This window comes from Macaca mulatta, chromosome 15, assembly GCF_049350105.2.
Source record: "Macaca mulatta isolate MMU2019108-1 chromosome 15, T2T-MMU8v2.0, whole genome shotgun sequence".
Classification (NCBI taxonomy): domain Eukaryota; kingdom Metazoa; phylum Chordata; class Mammalia; order Primates; family Cercopithecidae; genus Macaca; species Macaca mulatta.
Window position 1 is genome coordinate 6,924,307 of NC_133420.1, and position 16,214 is coordinate 6,940,520.

Consider the following 16,214-nt stretch of genomic DNA (forward strand, 5'->3'; position numbering starts at 1 on the left):
GTGGGTTGCCTTTTTGCCTTCCTAATTGGGTCTTAATTGCCGCATAACCCAATTTACCTAACTTTGTCTTTCATGGTGGGCTCTTTTGGAGCCCTGTTTAAGAAATCTTTGTAGACTCCCAGGCCACAACGATGTTCTGTGTTTTCCTCTGAAGCCTTATTGGCCTGGTGCCTCTGGAATTGATTTTTGCATATGGTGTGAAGGGGGGTTCAAAACACATCTTCCAAGGCTAGACGCGGTGGCTCACGCCTGTAATCCCAGCACTCTGGGAGGTCGAGGTGGGTGGATCGTTTGAGGTCAGGAGTTCGAGACCAGCCTGGTCAACATGGTGAAACCCCATCTCCACTAAAAATACAAAAAAATTAGCTGGGTGTGGTGGCACACACCTGTAATCCAAGCTACTCAGGAGGCTGAGGCAGGAGAATTGCTTGAACCCAGGAGATGGACGTTGCAGTGAGCCGAGACTGTACCAGTGCACACTCCAGTCTGGGCAACAGAACGTGACTCTGTCTCAAAAAAACAAAAACTACAAAAAACCACATCTTCCCCATGCTTCCCCAAGTGATGCCACACCATTAACAGAGAAGATCTTAGCCCCCACTGCCTCCTCCCAGCTCTGCCTTCGTCATTGATCTGGGGCTGTGTGGAGACTGTTTCTGAGCCTCTTTTCTGTTCCGTTGATCAAGTTGCCAATCCTTGTGTGATGTCACACTGTCTGCATTACTGTAGCTTTATAATATGCCTTCATATTTATTTTATTTTATTTTATTTTATTTTATTTTATTTTGAGAGGGAGTCTTGCTCTGTCACCCAGACTGGAGTGCAGTGGTACAATCTCGGCTCACTGCAGCCTCCACCTCCTGGGTTCAAGCAATTGTCCTGCCTCAGCCTCCCAAGTAGCTGGGGCTACAGGCGTGTGCCACCACGCCCAGCTAATTTTTGTATTTTTAGTGGAGACGGGGTTTCACCGTGTTGGCCAGGCTGGTTTCAAACTCCTGACCTCAGGCGATCTGCCTGCCTCAGCCTCCCAAAGTGCTGGGATTACAGATGTGAGCCACTGCGCCTGGCCCATTTTTATTTCTTTTGAATGTTGTTCTTATTATTCTTGCTCCTTTGCAATTACAAATGAATTTTTTAAATGGGCTTGTCAGATTCTACACACCAAAAACGCATTGTGTTCGATGCAGTCAGGATTTCATTGAGTTTACAGATTCATTTGGAGAGAATTGATGTCTTGGCAACATTGAGTCTTCCAATCCATGGATATGGTATATTTCTCTATTTAGATCTTCTTTAATTTCTCCCAATAGTGTTGCCTATTTTTTCAGTTTAGAAGTCTTGCATCTCTTTCTTTGCCCTTTAAAAAGTCAGATTTAGTGAGGATGCTAGTACAAGTCTCCCTTTTTAGTGTACAGTTCCACGAGTTTTGACAAACGCTCACTTAGTCATGGAACCACACTACAATCATGATACCGAACAGCTTTATCCCCTGCCAAATTTCCCTCGTGCCCCTGTGCAGTCAACCCTGCTAAACCACCCCCTGAACACCGCTGAAGTGACCTTTTTGGTATGAATTTCATTCACTCTGCATGATGCTTTTGAGAATATCCTTGCTGTTGCCTGTAGCTGCAGTTTTTTCCTGGTGACTCTTTGTCCATTCACTAGTTCATGGACATTTGAGTTGCTTCCAGTTGGGGGCAATTATCAATTAAGCTGCCTGCTATAAGAGTTCATGTACAAGTATTTGAGTGAGCATATATCTTCATTTGATTTGGCAAAATACTTAGGAGCGGGGCTGCTGAGTAGGGTGGCAAGTATGTGAATTGGAAATGAAAAAAACTGCTGATCTATTTCCAAAGCAGTGGTGTGATGTAGTTTAGATGTTTGTCCTCTCCAAACCTGATGCTGATGTGCAGTCCCCAGTATTGGAAGTGGGGCCCCGTAGGAGGTGTTTGGGTCATGGCTTAGTGCCCTCCTCACAGTAATGAGTGAATTCTCACTCTGAGCTGATGTGAGATGAGATGTTTTCTCTCAGTCTGAAGCTTATCTTTTCATTCTCTTAACAGAGTTGTTTGCAGAGCAAAACTTTTCGATTTTGATGAAGAGTAATATATCAATTTTTAATTTTATGGGTCATACTCACGGTGTCAAGTAAGAACTCTTTGCCAAACCCTAGATTATGAAGATTTTTTCCTATTTTTAAAAAAGTTTTAGAGTTTCATGTTTCATATTTTAGTCTGAGATCTATATTTTGCACTAATATTTTTATAAGGTGTGAGACTTAGATTGACGTTCTTTTTCTTTATTCGTTCTTTCTTCTTTACGAACTTCCTTTCCCTTCCTCTTCCTTTCCTTTTCTTTTTTGCTTAAGGATGTATGATGGCACGATTTGTTCCTTAATTGTACTGCTTTTTTACCTTTGTCAAAAATTGGGTGGGCACATTTGTGTCAGTCTATTTCTGGGTTACCTACTCTGTTCCTTTGACCTATGTGTCTTGTACCTCTACTGTGATGTCTATTTGCAGATGACATGGCTGTTCACATAGAAAATCCCAAGGAATCTACAAAACCAAACAACAAAACCCTAAAACAAATAAATGAGTTCACCAAGGTGGCAGGATACAAGATAAAGTCACAAAAATCAATTGCCTTTTTCTACAAAGTAGCAATGCACAGATGGACACGGCTAATACCATACAGTCTTGTGACTACATAATAATATTTGAAATAACGTTCGATAGGCTGATTACTTCCATTTCATTCTTCCTTTACGAAAATATTTTAGCTATTCTAGTTCCTTCGCTTTTTCCCCATACATCTTAGAATAATCTTTTTTTTTTTTTTTTTTTTTTTTTTTTTGAGACGGAGTCTCGCTCTGTCACCCAGGCTGGAGTGCAGTGGCCAGATCTCAGCTCACTGCAAGCTCCGCCTCCCGGGTTCACGCCATTCTCCGGCCTCAGCCTCCCGAGTAGCTGGGACTACAGGCGCCCGCCACCTCGCCCGGCTAGTTTTTTTTTTTTGTATTTCTTAATAGAGACGGGGTGTCACCGTGTTAGCCAGGATGGTCTCGATCTCCTGACCTCGTGATCCGCCCGTCTCGGCCTCCCAAAGTGCTGGGATTACAGGCTTGAGCCACCGCGCCCGGCCTACATCTTAGAATAATCTTACCTGTGTCTACCAAAAAGATTGCTGGAATTTCGATGACAATTGCATTAAGCTTATTTATCAATTTGGGGAGAATTTACATCTTTACTGTGTTAAGTCTTCTAGTTCATTAACAAAATAAGTCCCTCCGTTTATTTAGAGCTTTCTTGATTTCTTTCATCAGCATTATTTTCAGCATACAGATTGTGTACATTTCATACAGTTTACACCTAAGTATTCCACCTTTTTTCTGAGTGATTGTAACTGGCATTGTATTTTACATTTCAGTGTCGATCTGTGCGTTGCTAGTATGTAGAAAAAGGCAATATATTTTTGTGTCTTTATCTTGTATCCTGCCACCTTGGTAAACTCATTTATTTTAGGACTTTGTTTGTTTGTTTGTTTTTTGTAGATTCCTTGAGATTTTCTATGTGAACAGCCATGCCACATGCAAATAGACATCATTCTATTTTATCCTTTCGACTCTATAGGCTGTTAGAAACTATCTCAGGTCCTGTCACGTGAGCATTAGGGGTGGTAAGACGAAGGAGGTACAGACACAAATAAATGGAGAAACACACAAAAATCAGTTGACTGAGAATAATTTTTATTTTTCAAAAACAGGATTCAAAAAGGAAAACCCTAAAAGCTTTTTCTTTTCTTTTCTTTTCTTTTTTTTTTTTCAGATGGAGTCTGGCTCTGTCACCAGGCTGGAGTGCAGAGGCATGATCTCGGCTCACTGCAATCTCTGCCTCCCGGGTTCAAGCAATTCCCCTGACTCAGCCTCCTGAGCAGCTGGGACTACAGGTGTGCACCACCACGCCCAACTAATTTTTTGTATTTTAGTAGATATGGAGTTTCACCATGTTGGCCAGGATGGTCTCGATCTCGTGACCTTGTAATCTGCCCACGTTGGCCTCCCAAAGTGCTGGGATTATAAGAATGAGCCACCGCACCCGGCCAGCATAAAGACTTTTTAAAAAATATAATTATAGCTTGCAATCAGCTTTTAATTAATCTGACTTCTAACCTTGGAATTATTTAAAAGAAAAAATAATCCATTCAAGTATCTTATTAACAGATTTTAGCCAGGACAAACAGCTTATATTTCTGGCTTTTGAACTTCTTTACCAAAGGTAACTTTCCAAGTGAAACCAACAAGACTTAACCAAGGATACATGAAACATCTCGAAACAGGTGCAAGGCAGTTGTCACAAGATCCAGAGTCACCCAAATGACAGCTGGTATTAGTCTGTTTTCATGCTGCTAAGAAAGACACACCTGAGACTGGGTGATTTACAAAAGAAAGAGGTTTAACTGGACTCACAGTTCCATGTGGCTGGGGAGGCCTCACAATCATGGTGGAAGGCAAGGAGGAGCGAGTCACATCTTACGCGAATGGCAGCAGGCAAAGAGAGAAGCCTGTGCCGAGAAACTCCCGTATTTAAAATCATCAGATCTTGTGAGGCCCATTCACTATCATGAGAACAGCAAGGGAAAGATCTGCCCCCATGATTCAGTAATTTCCCACCAGGTCCCTCCCACAATACGTAGGAATTATGGGATCTACAAGATGAGATTTGGGTGGGGACACAGCCAAACCATATCACAGCTCCAAGAAAGGAAAGTTTCACTCGCCATAAATGGGGCACAACCCACATTTCTATCTGGCTATATTTACTAGGGTCTTAGCTTCCTAGCTGATGGTCTACACACAAAGACCCCAAATCCCAGTACGCCTGCATGAGCAGAAGACAGGAAATCAAAAGCTGTCGATGGAATGGAAAAGCATTAATAACTGGGAAAAGACACACAAATATCAAACCAAAAGAGTTCCCTGCCCAGGAATCAAACCCAAGCCATGGCAGTGAAATTACAGAATTTTAACTATTAGACTGCAAAGAACGATGGCTTTTGTTATTCCCTCAGGCCATCTGAAGTAAGGAGTTTGAGCCTCCGAAGATTTTAGCTTTGTTTTAGGTCAGATTTTTCTCTTTCATTTATTCAAGAGAGTTTTTAAGGCTAGCCATGACACTATCATGTTTCCTTTTTAAAAAAGAAATCCAATCACCCCATCATTTTTAAACATGGAAGCCTCTGGGGTCTCTTATGGTGGCTGATCAGCATCTGTTCTCTTAGAACTAAGGCTCTCTACGCTTTCCCCTTAGAACTAAGGTTCTTGCCTAGCACTCGGGTTCTCCGTAATGACGCTCACCTTAGGAAGGGTCCGTTGGAGTGTTCTTAGCGTGAGAGTCCTCATAAAATCTTATGGACCAGCTGAGTCTGACTGGACTGGGAAGGTCCCCTCCTAAACCCGGGCCAACAAAGGCATTCCCTCCAGAGTCTAGATGGAGGGAACCAGGGCAGGGACTGGGGAGGAAACAGGAAGACATAAAGGGAAGGGGTGGAGAGAAATAAAAGTCTCTGAAGTCTTCAGTCTAAAAGCAGGAGATCTCAGATCCCGTGGACCTTACCTGGCTTCTTCCCTGTGTGGTCAGCTGGGGAGACAGCTGAGCCGAAGACCTTGGTGCATTGACTTCCAATCATGCTGGGAGAACCTGGGGCTCTCTGCAGATCCCATCCTCATCACCAATCATGTCAACTGAAGAATGATGAGGTTCATACATTTGGAAAGGAGAGTTTTACTTCTCCTAAGGGGTTTCAGCCTGCAGCATGGCCATTCTGACAGACCGAGAAGTATAGCCTTGGGCCAGAAGCCAGAAACAGAGATTTCCACAGAGAGGAAAAAGGAGCAGGAGCAGGAATTTATGCTCAGTAGAATGGCCGAATACGCATATTTAATAAGCTATAGGAAGAGTTATGAAAGGAGAAACATGCACATGGGCAATGGAGCTTCATGCTGTCGCACATAGACCAGCTAGAACCACTCTGTGGTCAGTGGTCTCTTATCAGGAGGGAATGCTGGACAATTGTGTTGAAACCAGAAAAAGGGAGCAGTGTCAGGTGCTTGATTGATATCAGCAGTGGAGTCTTTTGAAAGGACTGGTTTCTATTTAGCCCTTAGGGAAAAAAGTCTAATGGCAGTAAGTGTGTGTGCAGGGGGTGGGGGTAATAAGGAGGAGTGTGTGATCCTCCGCATCCTGTCATGGCTTAGAACTCAATTTTCAAGGTTACTTTGGGGTCTGCTTGGCCAAGAGGGAGTTCGTTCAGCCAGTTGAGGAGCTTAGGGTTTCATTTTTATTTCCCAAATGCCATTATAAAAAAAAGAGAGATGAGACCTTTCTCTCTACCACATGAGGATACAGCAAGAAGGTGGCCATCTGCAAACCAGGAAGAGAGCCCTCACCAGAGGTGAAATCTGCCAGCACTGTGCTCCTTTTCTTATCATTCCCAGAACTGTAAGAAATAAAGTGTTGCTTAAGCAACCCAGTGTGTCATATTTTGTTACAGCAGCTGGAACTGACTAAGACAGAGGGAACACATTCAGTTGTTTACAGTTGAGTATAGTATTCATTGTAAGTTTTTTGTAGATGTTCATTATCAAGTTAAGGAAGCTCCTCTCTATTCTTAATTTTCTGAGTTTTTGAAAAATCTTATGAGCAGATATTGAATTTTGTGAAATGCTTTTTCTGTATTGATTTATATGATCATATAGTTTTTCTTTGATAGCCTGATAATATGGTGGGTTACATGGATTAATTTTCAAATGTTGAACTAATTTCTCCTCCCTGGTGTAAACCCTTCTTATTCATGGTATACTATTATTGTTATATATTGCTGAAATCTATTTGCTAATATTTTGTTAAGGATTGTCACATCTATAATTATGAGGAACACTAGGTGGTAGTCACCCTACCCCACCTTTTTATTACTGGGTTTGTACGGTTTTGGTATCAGGGTAATAATAATAGCTTCATAAAGTGAACTGGGAAGTGTTACTGCCTCTTCTATCTTATGCAACAGATTGTGTGGCGTTAGTGCTAATTCTTTAAGCATTTGGTGTAAATACCCAGTGACACCATCTGGGCCCTGAGATACCTTTTTATGGTAGTTTTTTAAGTTAAAACTCAATTTCCTTAATAGTCATAAGGGCTATTAAAATTATGTAGTTCACGGAGAGGCAGAGCTTGCAGTAAGCCGAGATCGCGCCACCGCACTCCAGCCTGGGCGACTGAGCGACTCCGTCTCAAAAAAAAAAAAAAGAAAGAAAAAAAATTATGTGGTTCATATTGAATGAATTGTGATAGGTTGTATTTTTCAAAGAATTGGTCCATTTCAAATAAATTGTAAAATCTGTATGTGTAGAGTTGTTCACAGTATTCTCTTATTATCATTTTGATGTCTATAGGGTCAGTAGTGATGTCTCCTCATTCATTCCTGGTATTAAAGATTTTTGTCTTCTCTCTCTTTTTCTTTGTTATACTACATGTTTCCTTTCCAATGTTTATGCTTTTTGTTTCTTTTAATTGTCTTTCGCACTGGAGCTTTCAGTATGTGTTGAATAAAAGCAATGAGAAAGGACAACCTCGCTTTATTCTCAATCTTAGGGGGAAAGCATTCAGTCTAGCTGAATGTTTACATAAAGCACTAGTTGTAGTTTGGTGGTTTGTTTTTTTTTTAAATCATCAGTTTAGGGATGTTCCCTTCTATTCTTTGGTAGGAAACCTAGGTAGGATTGGACTTTCAGTCCCCTTCTAGGGAGGTAATAGGTGTCCCTTTCAGGATAGGGCACTGAATGGACAGTTTGAAGCCCCCGATGCCTATGTTTTCCCTCTGGCATGGTGGCCAGCAACACCATGGGTAGTGGCTATTTGATCACTTGGATTGTTGAGTGACCATGAGGAGTCGACTCTCCTGCTAAGCCACAAAGGAAATTGTGTATAAGTAAGAAAGAACTCTGGTGCTTTCAGTGATTGGTTCATTCATTTCAGGGTTTCAGGGTTACCTATAAGCACTCCTGATGTGCAAGGTCTCCTTCATGAATGGAATCTTATATTTTTTGAAACATTTTAAAAAAAATAATTAAAGATTCTTATATGGCACTTCTCCCTTAGTCTTAAGTTAGTTAATTTTATTGATACATTTGAGATGGAGTCTCATTCTGTCACCTAGGCTGGAGTGCAGTGACATGATCATGGCTCACTGCAATGTCCACCTCCCAGGTTCAAGCGATTCCCCCGCCTCAGCCTCCCGAGTAGCTGGGATTACAGGTGCCTGCCACCATGCCCAACTAATTTTTGTAATTTTAGTAGAGATGGGGTTTCACTGTGTTGGTCAGGCTGGTCTTGAACTCCTGACCTCAGGTGATCCACCTGTCTTGGCCTCCCAAAGTGCTGGAATTACAGGTGTGAGCCACCACACCCAGCTTTTATGGGTACATTTTCTAATATTTAAACATCCTTTTTTTGGGGGCTAAATAATGATGTATTAAATACATTTGTTAGATTCAATCTGCTAATAAGGTATTCAGATATTTGTGTCTTGATTCTGAAAGCTGACAACTTTCCTTTTCCTGCATCTTCCTTATTCAGTTTTGTTATCAGGGCAGCCAAGCAACTGCCCATCTTTTTCTATGCCCTGGAATGGATTGTATGAGCCAGGAACTATCACATAAAGGTTTTTTATTCTCATCCATAGACAGAAGATCTGGAACTATTCTGGTTTTTTCTACGATGATTGCTCTTTCTAAGTTTTCCTCTACTTTTTGAGCCAATATTGGTAATTGATGTTTTATCAGAAACATCTGTATTTTGAAAATTTAAAGTTATGCATGTTATTATTATTGGCAAATCTATTTCTGTTGTTGCATATTCTTTTTCCTTTTGTGATGTTCAAAATATTTTAAAATGAAAAACAAGTTCCTCTCCCACGTCTCACCTCTTTTGTTCAGTTCCTCAATCCAGGGTAAATCTCTTTATTTCACATTAGCCCAGAAAAGATCGATGGCATTTATGAGCAGACGAAGGTTGATAGCAAAGCTCTTCCTGGTAGCAATTTCCCTTATGCTCCTGAGAGATGCCCTGGAGGTCATGCGGTTCGTGTTTTTTAAATAGTGCAGAATTTGATTTGTAAATAACTCATTTAAGTTTTCATAGGAGTATTTATTTGGTGAATGGGTCTGTGATTTTTCATATTTCGTCCTTTGTGTGACCTGGACCTCCAACATGAATGGCAAGCTCTGGCCATCTCAGCAGCACTCTTATCTAGTTCCTGAACATTTTTAAGCCCCCTATAGTGTCTTGATCCCCAAATATGATGGGGCCTACAACACAGAAACCATGAACTCAGTTCCCTCAGCCCCCAGCCCCCAGCCCCCAAGTCCCCCAGCCCCCGGTCCCCCAGCCTCCAAGTCCCCCAGCCCCCGAGTGCCCCAGCCCCTGAGTCCCCCAGCCTCCAAATCCCCCAGCCCCGGAGTCCCCCAGTCCCTGAGTCCCCCAGCCTCCAAGTCCCCCAGCCCCTGAGACCCCCAGCCTCCGAGTCCCCCAGCCTCCAAGTCCCCCAGCCCCTGAGACCCCCAGCCTCCGAGTCTCCCAGCCCCCGAGTTCCCCCTTCCCTGAGTCCCCCAGCCTCTGAGTCTACCAGTCCCCAAGTCCCCCAGCCCCCCAACCTGCTCTCAGCTGCATCCCCACATGCCAGCCAGCACAGAGTCAAGGGACGAGGTTATTTATTGCTCAAAGAGGGACCGCTTAGGACAGGAGACCCCAGGCTGAGGCCCAGGAGGTCCCAGGGTCCCAGGAAATGTGCCTTGGTCATCAGCCTCCTCGTCCCTCCCGGGAAGGCGACATCCTCTCGGTCCGCACAGGGGCCGAGGCTCCGGGACCTGATGTGCGCAAAGGGACTCCGCTGTGACTCTAGAACCCTGCAGGGCAGGGGGCATCCCCTCCCAGGCTAGGGGTGTAGGACCCCTGCTTGTGTGAGGGGAGCCCCACCTCAACCCTAGCCTCAGGCTGGAGGGTCTTGTGATCCCAGGCCTGCCCTCCCCTGAGCACCCCCCTCACTCACCCCCACCCTGAAGGAGAGGGTCTCATCTTGTGCCCACGGCACAGGAAATGGCATCTGGAGTGGCCAACCCCAGAGATGCGGGCACGTGGCCAGCTGGGCTTTTCCAGAGGCCCCAGGATTCCAGCCCATCGCTCAGGGTCAGCCCTGGGGAATGGGCACAGTGGGGTCTGTTCCAGGGACCCAGAGAGGCGACCTCAGGCTGTGGGCGGGGCTGGTACATTACCCAGGAGGCAGGACCGAGCAGGAGCTTATCTAGACGCGGCACTGTTCTGTGGGAGGAGAGGGGGCAGTGGGGACCTCAGTGGGAGGGGAGACTTAGCTGGGAACACAGCAGCCCCAGGGCCAGAGGTTGGGGGATGACGGGAGGGAGAGGGGACCCCACCTCAGGGTGCCTCTGCACCCCCAGGGAAGCCCTGGGGAGAACGTGGGAGGGGCCAACGAGGAGTGACAGGTGCTGCCCTGAGTCCTACAGAGACTGGGACAGCGGTGGCTTCTCCTCTAGCCAAGGCTGGGCCTGTCCTGGGGGCAGCTCACCTTCTGCCTGGGTCATGTCCAGGAAGATCTGCATGTGCACAGGCAGAGTCTTGAGAAAGCTGATGAATTCCGCCATGACCTTGTCATCCACCTCCAGGGTCCTGGCTGTGGGGGACATTGGCTCAGTCCTGGGCCCTGGGAGCTCCAAGGGCCCTGCCTGGGGAGGGAGGGCAGGGAAGGAGGCCCTGGTGCTCTGAGGTTGGGCAGAGTTTGGTCTGGAGCAGGTTCTCAGACTGGTCTCCAGGGTTTGACCAACGGGCCTGCAGGCTCCCTGTCCCCAAGCCCCTCTCCTTGGCTGGGCCTGCTCCTCATGTACCATAGGCAGCGCTGGGACCCACAGAACTCAGGATGGTGTCTACAGGGTCATGGGAGGAGAGCACAGTGTCTGCCTCCCCTGCCGTGTCGGGCTGCCCTCCCACAGCCCAGGACAGGTGATTTGTAGAGCAGGAGCGTCTCTACAGCCCAAAGCCAATGGTCCATGTAGTGGCCCTGGGAACCCCAACAGCACTGCAGGTGTGACGTGGAAAATGTCACCTTATATTCATTTTCCAAACATGATTGTTTGAAAGACATTTTAGTATCTGGCTTCTTATTTGACAAAATAATTGAAAATCTCCATTCAGGAAGACTATTGGATTTATAGCCACCTGTCGACCACACAGAGATGGTCAAAGTCACCTGCCCTTGCAGCTGACCTGCAGGGACACCTCCTTCCTGGTGTCCACAGTGGCCTCTGCTGTCCTCGGGGCCTGTGTCTGTCCCTCAAGTCCCTGGGTACAACACTTCTCTTGTTTCTGATGTAACACTAGGACTCCTCTCCCCCTCCTCCCCCTCCCATGGGGCTCCTGGGCTCCTTGGGAAAGCAATCCCAGGGGCTGGGGGAGGGCCGAGCCAACAGCTCCCTCACAGGCCCGCCTTCCATTCACTCGAGACCGATCTGAGCGTCTCATTCTGTGTCCGTTTCCCACGGGAACCCTGGGGGCCCAGGCGCGCACCCAGGTACTGGCAGGCCAGGTTCTGCCTGGGGGTGCTCTGCAGGCAGAGGAACAAATATTTGCTGCCGTCGGTGTTGAACAGGTAGATCCTGTTCTCATCCAGATCTAGAAAAAGAACAAGACAGGAGCAGAAATGAATTCTGGGTGCTTTGCTGCAGTGGGAAGGGGAGTGCTGGTGGGTCTCCTGTGGTCCAGCTGGACTTCCCATGAGGGATGCGTCCGCCCCGATGCCCAGCGTCTCCCTCCCATTTCTCTCCTACCACACTCCAGGCTGTGCAGAGCTACCCCACAGCGGGCCCCCCTTGGGAACTTCCTTCGGGGCCAGTGTCCCCCTGGACCCCAGCACGGTGTGAGTTTCCCATCAGAGAGCTCCCAGCACGGCTCACAAGTAACGCCAAGGGGCAAACGGGGCTAGGAGAGGCCTGGCTGTTAACTGTGACTCTCCACGGAGACACAGACCGTCCCCTGGCTCAGGATTCCCTCCCTCATCATCACACCCAGACGACCACCTGGGTGAGCCACCCTCAACACTGTGGCCCAGTGAGGCTAAGAAACGGGGTCTCTACTCTGATGGGGGTGAGACCGACCCCCAGCCGAGGCAGCGAAGGTGGGTCCTGAGAGTCACCACCACATGCCAGGGCGGCGGGGAAGCGGAGACCCTCGGATCGGGGCCGAGTGAGGTGGGCTCCACCGACTTAGCCCAGTGGCACCACCAGGGCAGAGCTGTGTCACCAGGGTGGCTTATATGGAAAATGCCAACGTCTCCACCCAGCTGCAAGCAGGGGATGCTGGAGACCCTGGGTGGGTGCCCTGGCACAGGAGTCCTTTCAAGTGCCTCAGTGGTTGCGGTGTGCAGCCGTGGGGGAAGTCACATGGAGGGGAGAGTGGGGGTACCGGAAGGCAGGACGTGGCTCCCGGGGGACTCCCTGCTCCAGGCTGGGGAGGGGAGGCCTGGTGAGAAAGAGTCCTCATGGCTCTCTGGCATCTCGAATTAGCAATGAACGAATGCAGAATGAAGGAGATGTAGCCTCCAATCCGGCGGTCACAGGGGCCCTGACTCTCAGCAGATAGCTGGCGGAGTGCAGCTGGGAGCCATGCGGAGGGTGCAGGGAGAGTGGGGACAGGCTGCTGGCTAAGGGGGTCACCGCTGCTGCCTGAGCTGATCCCAAGTGACCCACTGTCACTGCAGGGAGTGAGACCAGCCCAGAGGGGACCCAGAGGCGGTGCTGCTCCCTGTGGCTGCCGTCACCATCGTGACCCGCGCTTGCCTTAGCACAGCCAGGCCAGAGGCCAGGCCCCACTGTCCCACCCCTTGGGAACCTGGCCAGTGTCCCCAGAGCTGCCTGGGCTGTGGCCGGCACTTACAGTTGATCTTGAACTCGATGGGGTTCTCGGTTTTCTCTGCAATGATCTTCTCCTCAATGCACTGGTTGCTCTCCCTGAAAGGGCTTTGTTTCTGTGACCTGTGTGCACAAACGCTATGGTGGCCAATCTGCAGCCCTGGAGAGGGGGGCAGGGGCCAGACTCCGAGGACTGAGGAGAGAGGGGCTTCCAGGCCACAAGTGCTGGTCACCAGGACAAACACTGCTCTCGGGAAACCCCTAACGTGTAGCCCGGGACCAGGCAGAAGAGGCCAGAGGGAGCCAGTGAGCGCCCTGGGACCATGACCGTGGACAGCAGTGGTCCCGGGGTTCATGCAGCAATCATGGGGTTCAGGTCCTCATCTCCCCCAGCCGTGACTCTGGGGGCAGACAATCCTCACAGGATCTGCCTGGTCCCAGGAGACCACAGACCACAGCAGCCCAGCCTGGCCCCCACACCGGCCTTCTCCGCAGACTGACCCAGGCTGCGATGTGTGGTCAGTTGTTGGCCCAGAGTCTCTGGGCAGGGGCTCTGAAGGGACAGACAACCTCCTGAGCTTCATTCCCCACCCCACTTGGCACCGTGGAGGGTCCACAGTGAAGCCCCTGGACCATCAGGAAACGCCTGGGGCTGGCCCTGGCTCTGCCCACCCCTTGCAGTCCTGGACCCTGGTTGCGGGAGAGTGAGCCCCGCCAGCCACAGCCCCGATGACGAGGAACCCACCATCTGCGCAGGGTGATCTCCAGGTTGCCCTCGGGGGTGGGCTGCAGCGAGCTGATGTAGATCCTCAGGGGGGCCTCCTTGGTCTCCAGGAGGGAGAAGTCACTGGCCGCCATGGCCATGGAGTGCCAAGTCCCTGCCAACTGAAGGGGCCTCGAGCTGCACGGGGGTCCCCAGGCCACCATGGCTCTCGTTGTGCCCCGTGCAGGTGAGGCTGAGTCCCACCTGTCCCCAGCTCCCTCAGGCCACTGCAGGAGTTGGACTGGACTCATCGGGCTGCTGCGTGGGACAGATGCCAGAGGGGGCCTCACGCCGCCGTGGACCCGACTCTGCTGCCCCAGAAATGTTCCAGCTAAACTCATTTGAGCCCAAAAAAGCACCAGGCTGAGCCCATCTCCTTGAGTCAGGGGAATATTTGGATCCTGGGGAGCCATGTGGTTGGGGCTGGAGGGAGGTTGGGGGACAGAGAGGCCCTGCTAGGAGCTGAATTGTGCCCCCAAGATTCATATATTGAAGTCCTGACCGCAGCACCTCCAAATGTGAGCTAGAATGGTTAAGAAGTGATGAAGTTAAACTGTGGCCATTAGGGTGGCCCTGACCCAGTCTGATAGGGGTCCTTAGAGGAGGAGATTAGGACAGGGACACCCGGAGGGACGGCCCTGTGAGGACACAGTGGGGAGACGGCGTCTACACGGCAAGGAGAGAAGCCTGGAGGAGAGCCAGTCCTGCCGACATTTTGATCTCGAACTTCCAGCCTCCAGGACTGGGAGAATCAGCTCTGTTGTTCGGGCTGCAACCTGCGGGAGGCCAGCCCTGGGAAGCTCACAGGGGCCCTAACATCACAGCCTCCTCTGTCGAACCTCGGCCTTCTAGATCCTGGGCTTCCTGGCTTCCGACAGCCCCCACCCGCCCCAGACCTCCCACAGTAAAGCGCCCGCTCCCCCAGCCTCAAACCTTTGGGAGCTCCACGTCCTGCATGGTCTGGGGGCTGTCGATGGCCCAGACGCCACAGATCAGGGCCACGCCCAGGGTGAGCAGGAGGCACTGCATGACTGCGGCTGTGGGTGGCTCTGAGGTCTGGAGCGAGAGGGATGCTGAGGCAGTGTGGGCTCGGGGGGCCTTATGTAGGAGGAGGGCAGACAAGAGCTCCGCCCACAGCCTTGCCACGCGATTCCTCGAACCCGTGACTCATCCTCGGCCTGTGGGCAGCTTCCTCCACTGGGACAATGGAAGGCTCTTCCCTGCGTCCACCCGGGAACCTCCTCTGTGTCCAGGCCGGGCAGTTCCTGGCAGGGCCTCAGGTGGGAGGGGCCTGGGTCGGGTCCAGGCTGGCAGCCAGTGGCAGGAGCACCTCCTGGGTCGCGGTTCTTGGAAAATGGTGGATCAGAGGCCAGCACTGAGGACAGCTGTGCCTGGGGGCAGTGGTAGGGCCAGTGGGGCAGGCAGAGGGCCCGAGAGCCCCATGGCTGCCCCATCATGCTAGTGAACAGCCGTCTGCTCCACAAAGGGGCCACAAGTCTGCGCCCGTTCATACTCCCCAGCCGGGGCTCTTCCCACAGGTGCCCCCCAACGCCAGGTGCTGCCGGCCAGGCCCGGCTGGGCAAGGCCTCCTTGAAAGGCTTTGCTCTTTCCCAATCTCTCTCGTGTTTCTGTTTTCCTCTCCTGGCTCGGAGAGCAGCTCCTCCAGCATCCTCGGCATGGCCTTGTAGGGACGGCGTCTCCTTCCCCGCTCAGTGCCCTCCAGCTAGGACAGGCCCCGGGTGGAGTCAGGTTCAGGGGAAACACTGAGGACCCCGGTGTGTGGTGCTCTTGGCCTCAAGTCTTCGTTGTGAAGTACAAGCCAAGCAAAAACAGCAACAGTGACCACAGCGGTGGTGATGATCCAAACCAATGGATCCAAACCAAGGGTGCCCAATGATCCGGCCTGTAGCTTCGGCCCTGGGGTGGGGAACATGGCAGGGGCCGTGTGCACAGCACACCCAAGCGCGCTCCGCGTGGATGCGCGTGGTGGGTCATGTCTGCAGCGTGGTGGGTCATGTCTGCAGCATTGGAATTTCAAATCTACCAATGTGCTTCTGTCCCACTGAACGGTGCAGCTGGGGCCATCAGCAACTCAGGAACGCAGGCTGCTGGAGGATGTGTCCCGGTTAGGTTTGAGGGGGATGACGCAAGTTGCAGAGTAGCGTGTCTTTCAGGATTCCACATGTGCAAACCAGCACCCACAGGTGAGTGTGTGTGTGCGCATGTGCCTATGTGCACACCTGTATGTGTGTGCCCACGTGCAGGTGTGTGTGTCTGTGTCCATGTGCCCGTGTGTGTGCCTGTGTGCATGTGCCCATATGTGTGTGTGTGCAGTGTGTGCTTGTGTGCAGGTGTGTGTGCCCATGTGCAGGGTGTGTGTCTGTATGTAGGTGTGTGTGCCCGTGTTCAGGTGTGTGTGCCTATGTGCAAGTGTGTGTGTGTGCAGTTGTGTGTGCTTGTGTGCAGGTGTGTGTG

The 16,214-nt window shown here is 50.0% G+C and overlaps 2 protein-coding genes across 2 annotated transcripts in view; one reads left to right on the plus strand and one right to left on the minus strand.

Annotated features, from left to right (window-relative positions):
• The window catches only part of PIERCE1 (piercer of microtubule wall 1), a 266,631-nt gene that overhangs the window by 176,501 nt on the left and 73,916 nt on the right, over positions 1 to 16,214 (plus strand). The window lies entirely within an intron of this gene.
• Positions 9,753 to 14,814, minus strand: LOC721853 (beta-lactoglobulin-1). Its single transcript, XM_028834461.2, has 7 exons — positions 14,673 to 14,814; positions 13,722 to 13,861; positions 13,002 to 13,099; positions 11,637 to 11,741; positions 10,642 to 10,746; positions 10,331 to 10,376; positions 9,753 to 9,925 (listed from the first exon to the last, which is right to left on the minus strand). The coding sequence occupies exons 1-6, from the start codon at positions 14,766 to 14,768 to the stop codon at positions 10,360 to 10,362; spliced, it is 561 nt and encodes a 186-aa protein (XP_028690294.2). The 5' UTR covers positions 14,769 to 14,814; the 3' UTR covers positions 9,753 to 9,925; positions 10,331 to 10,359.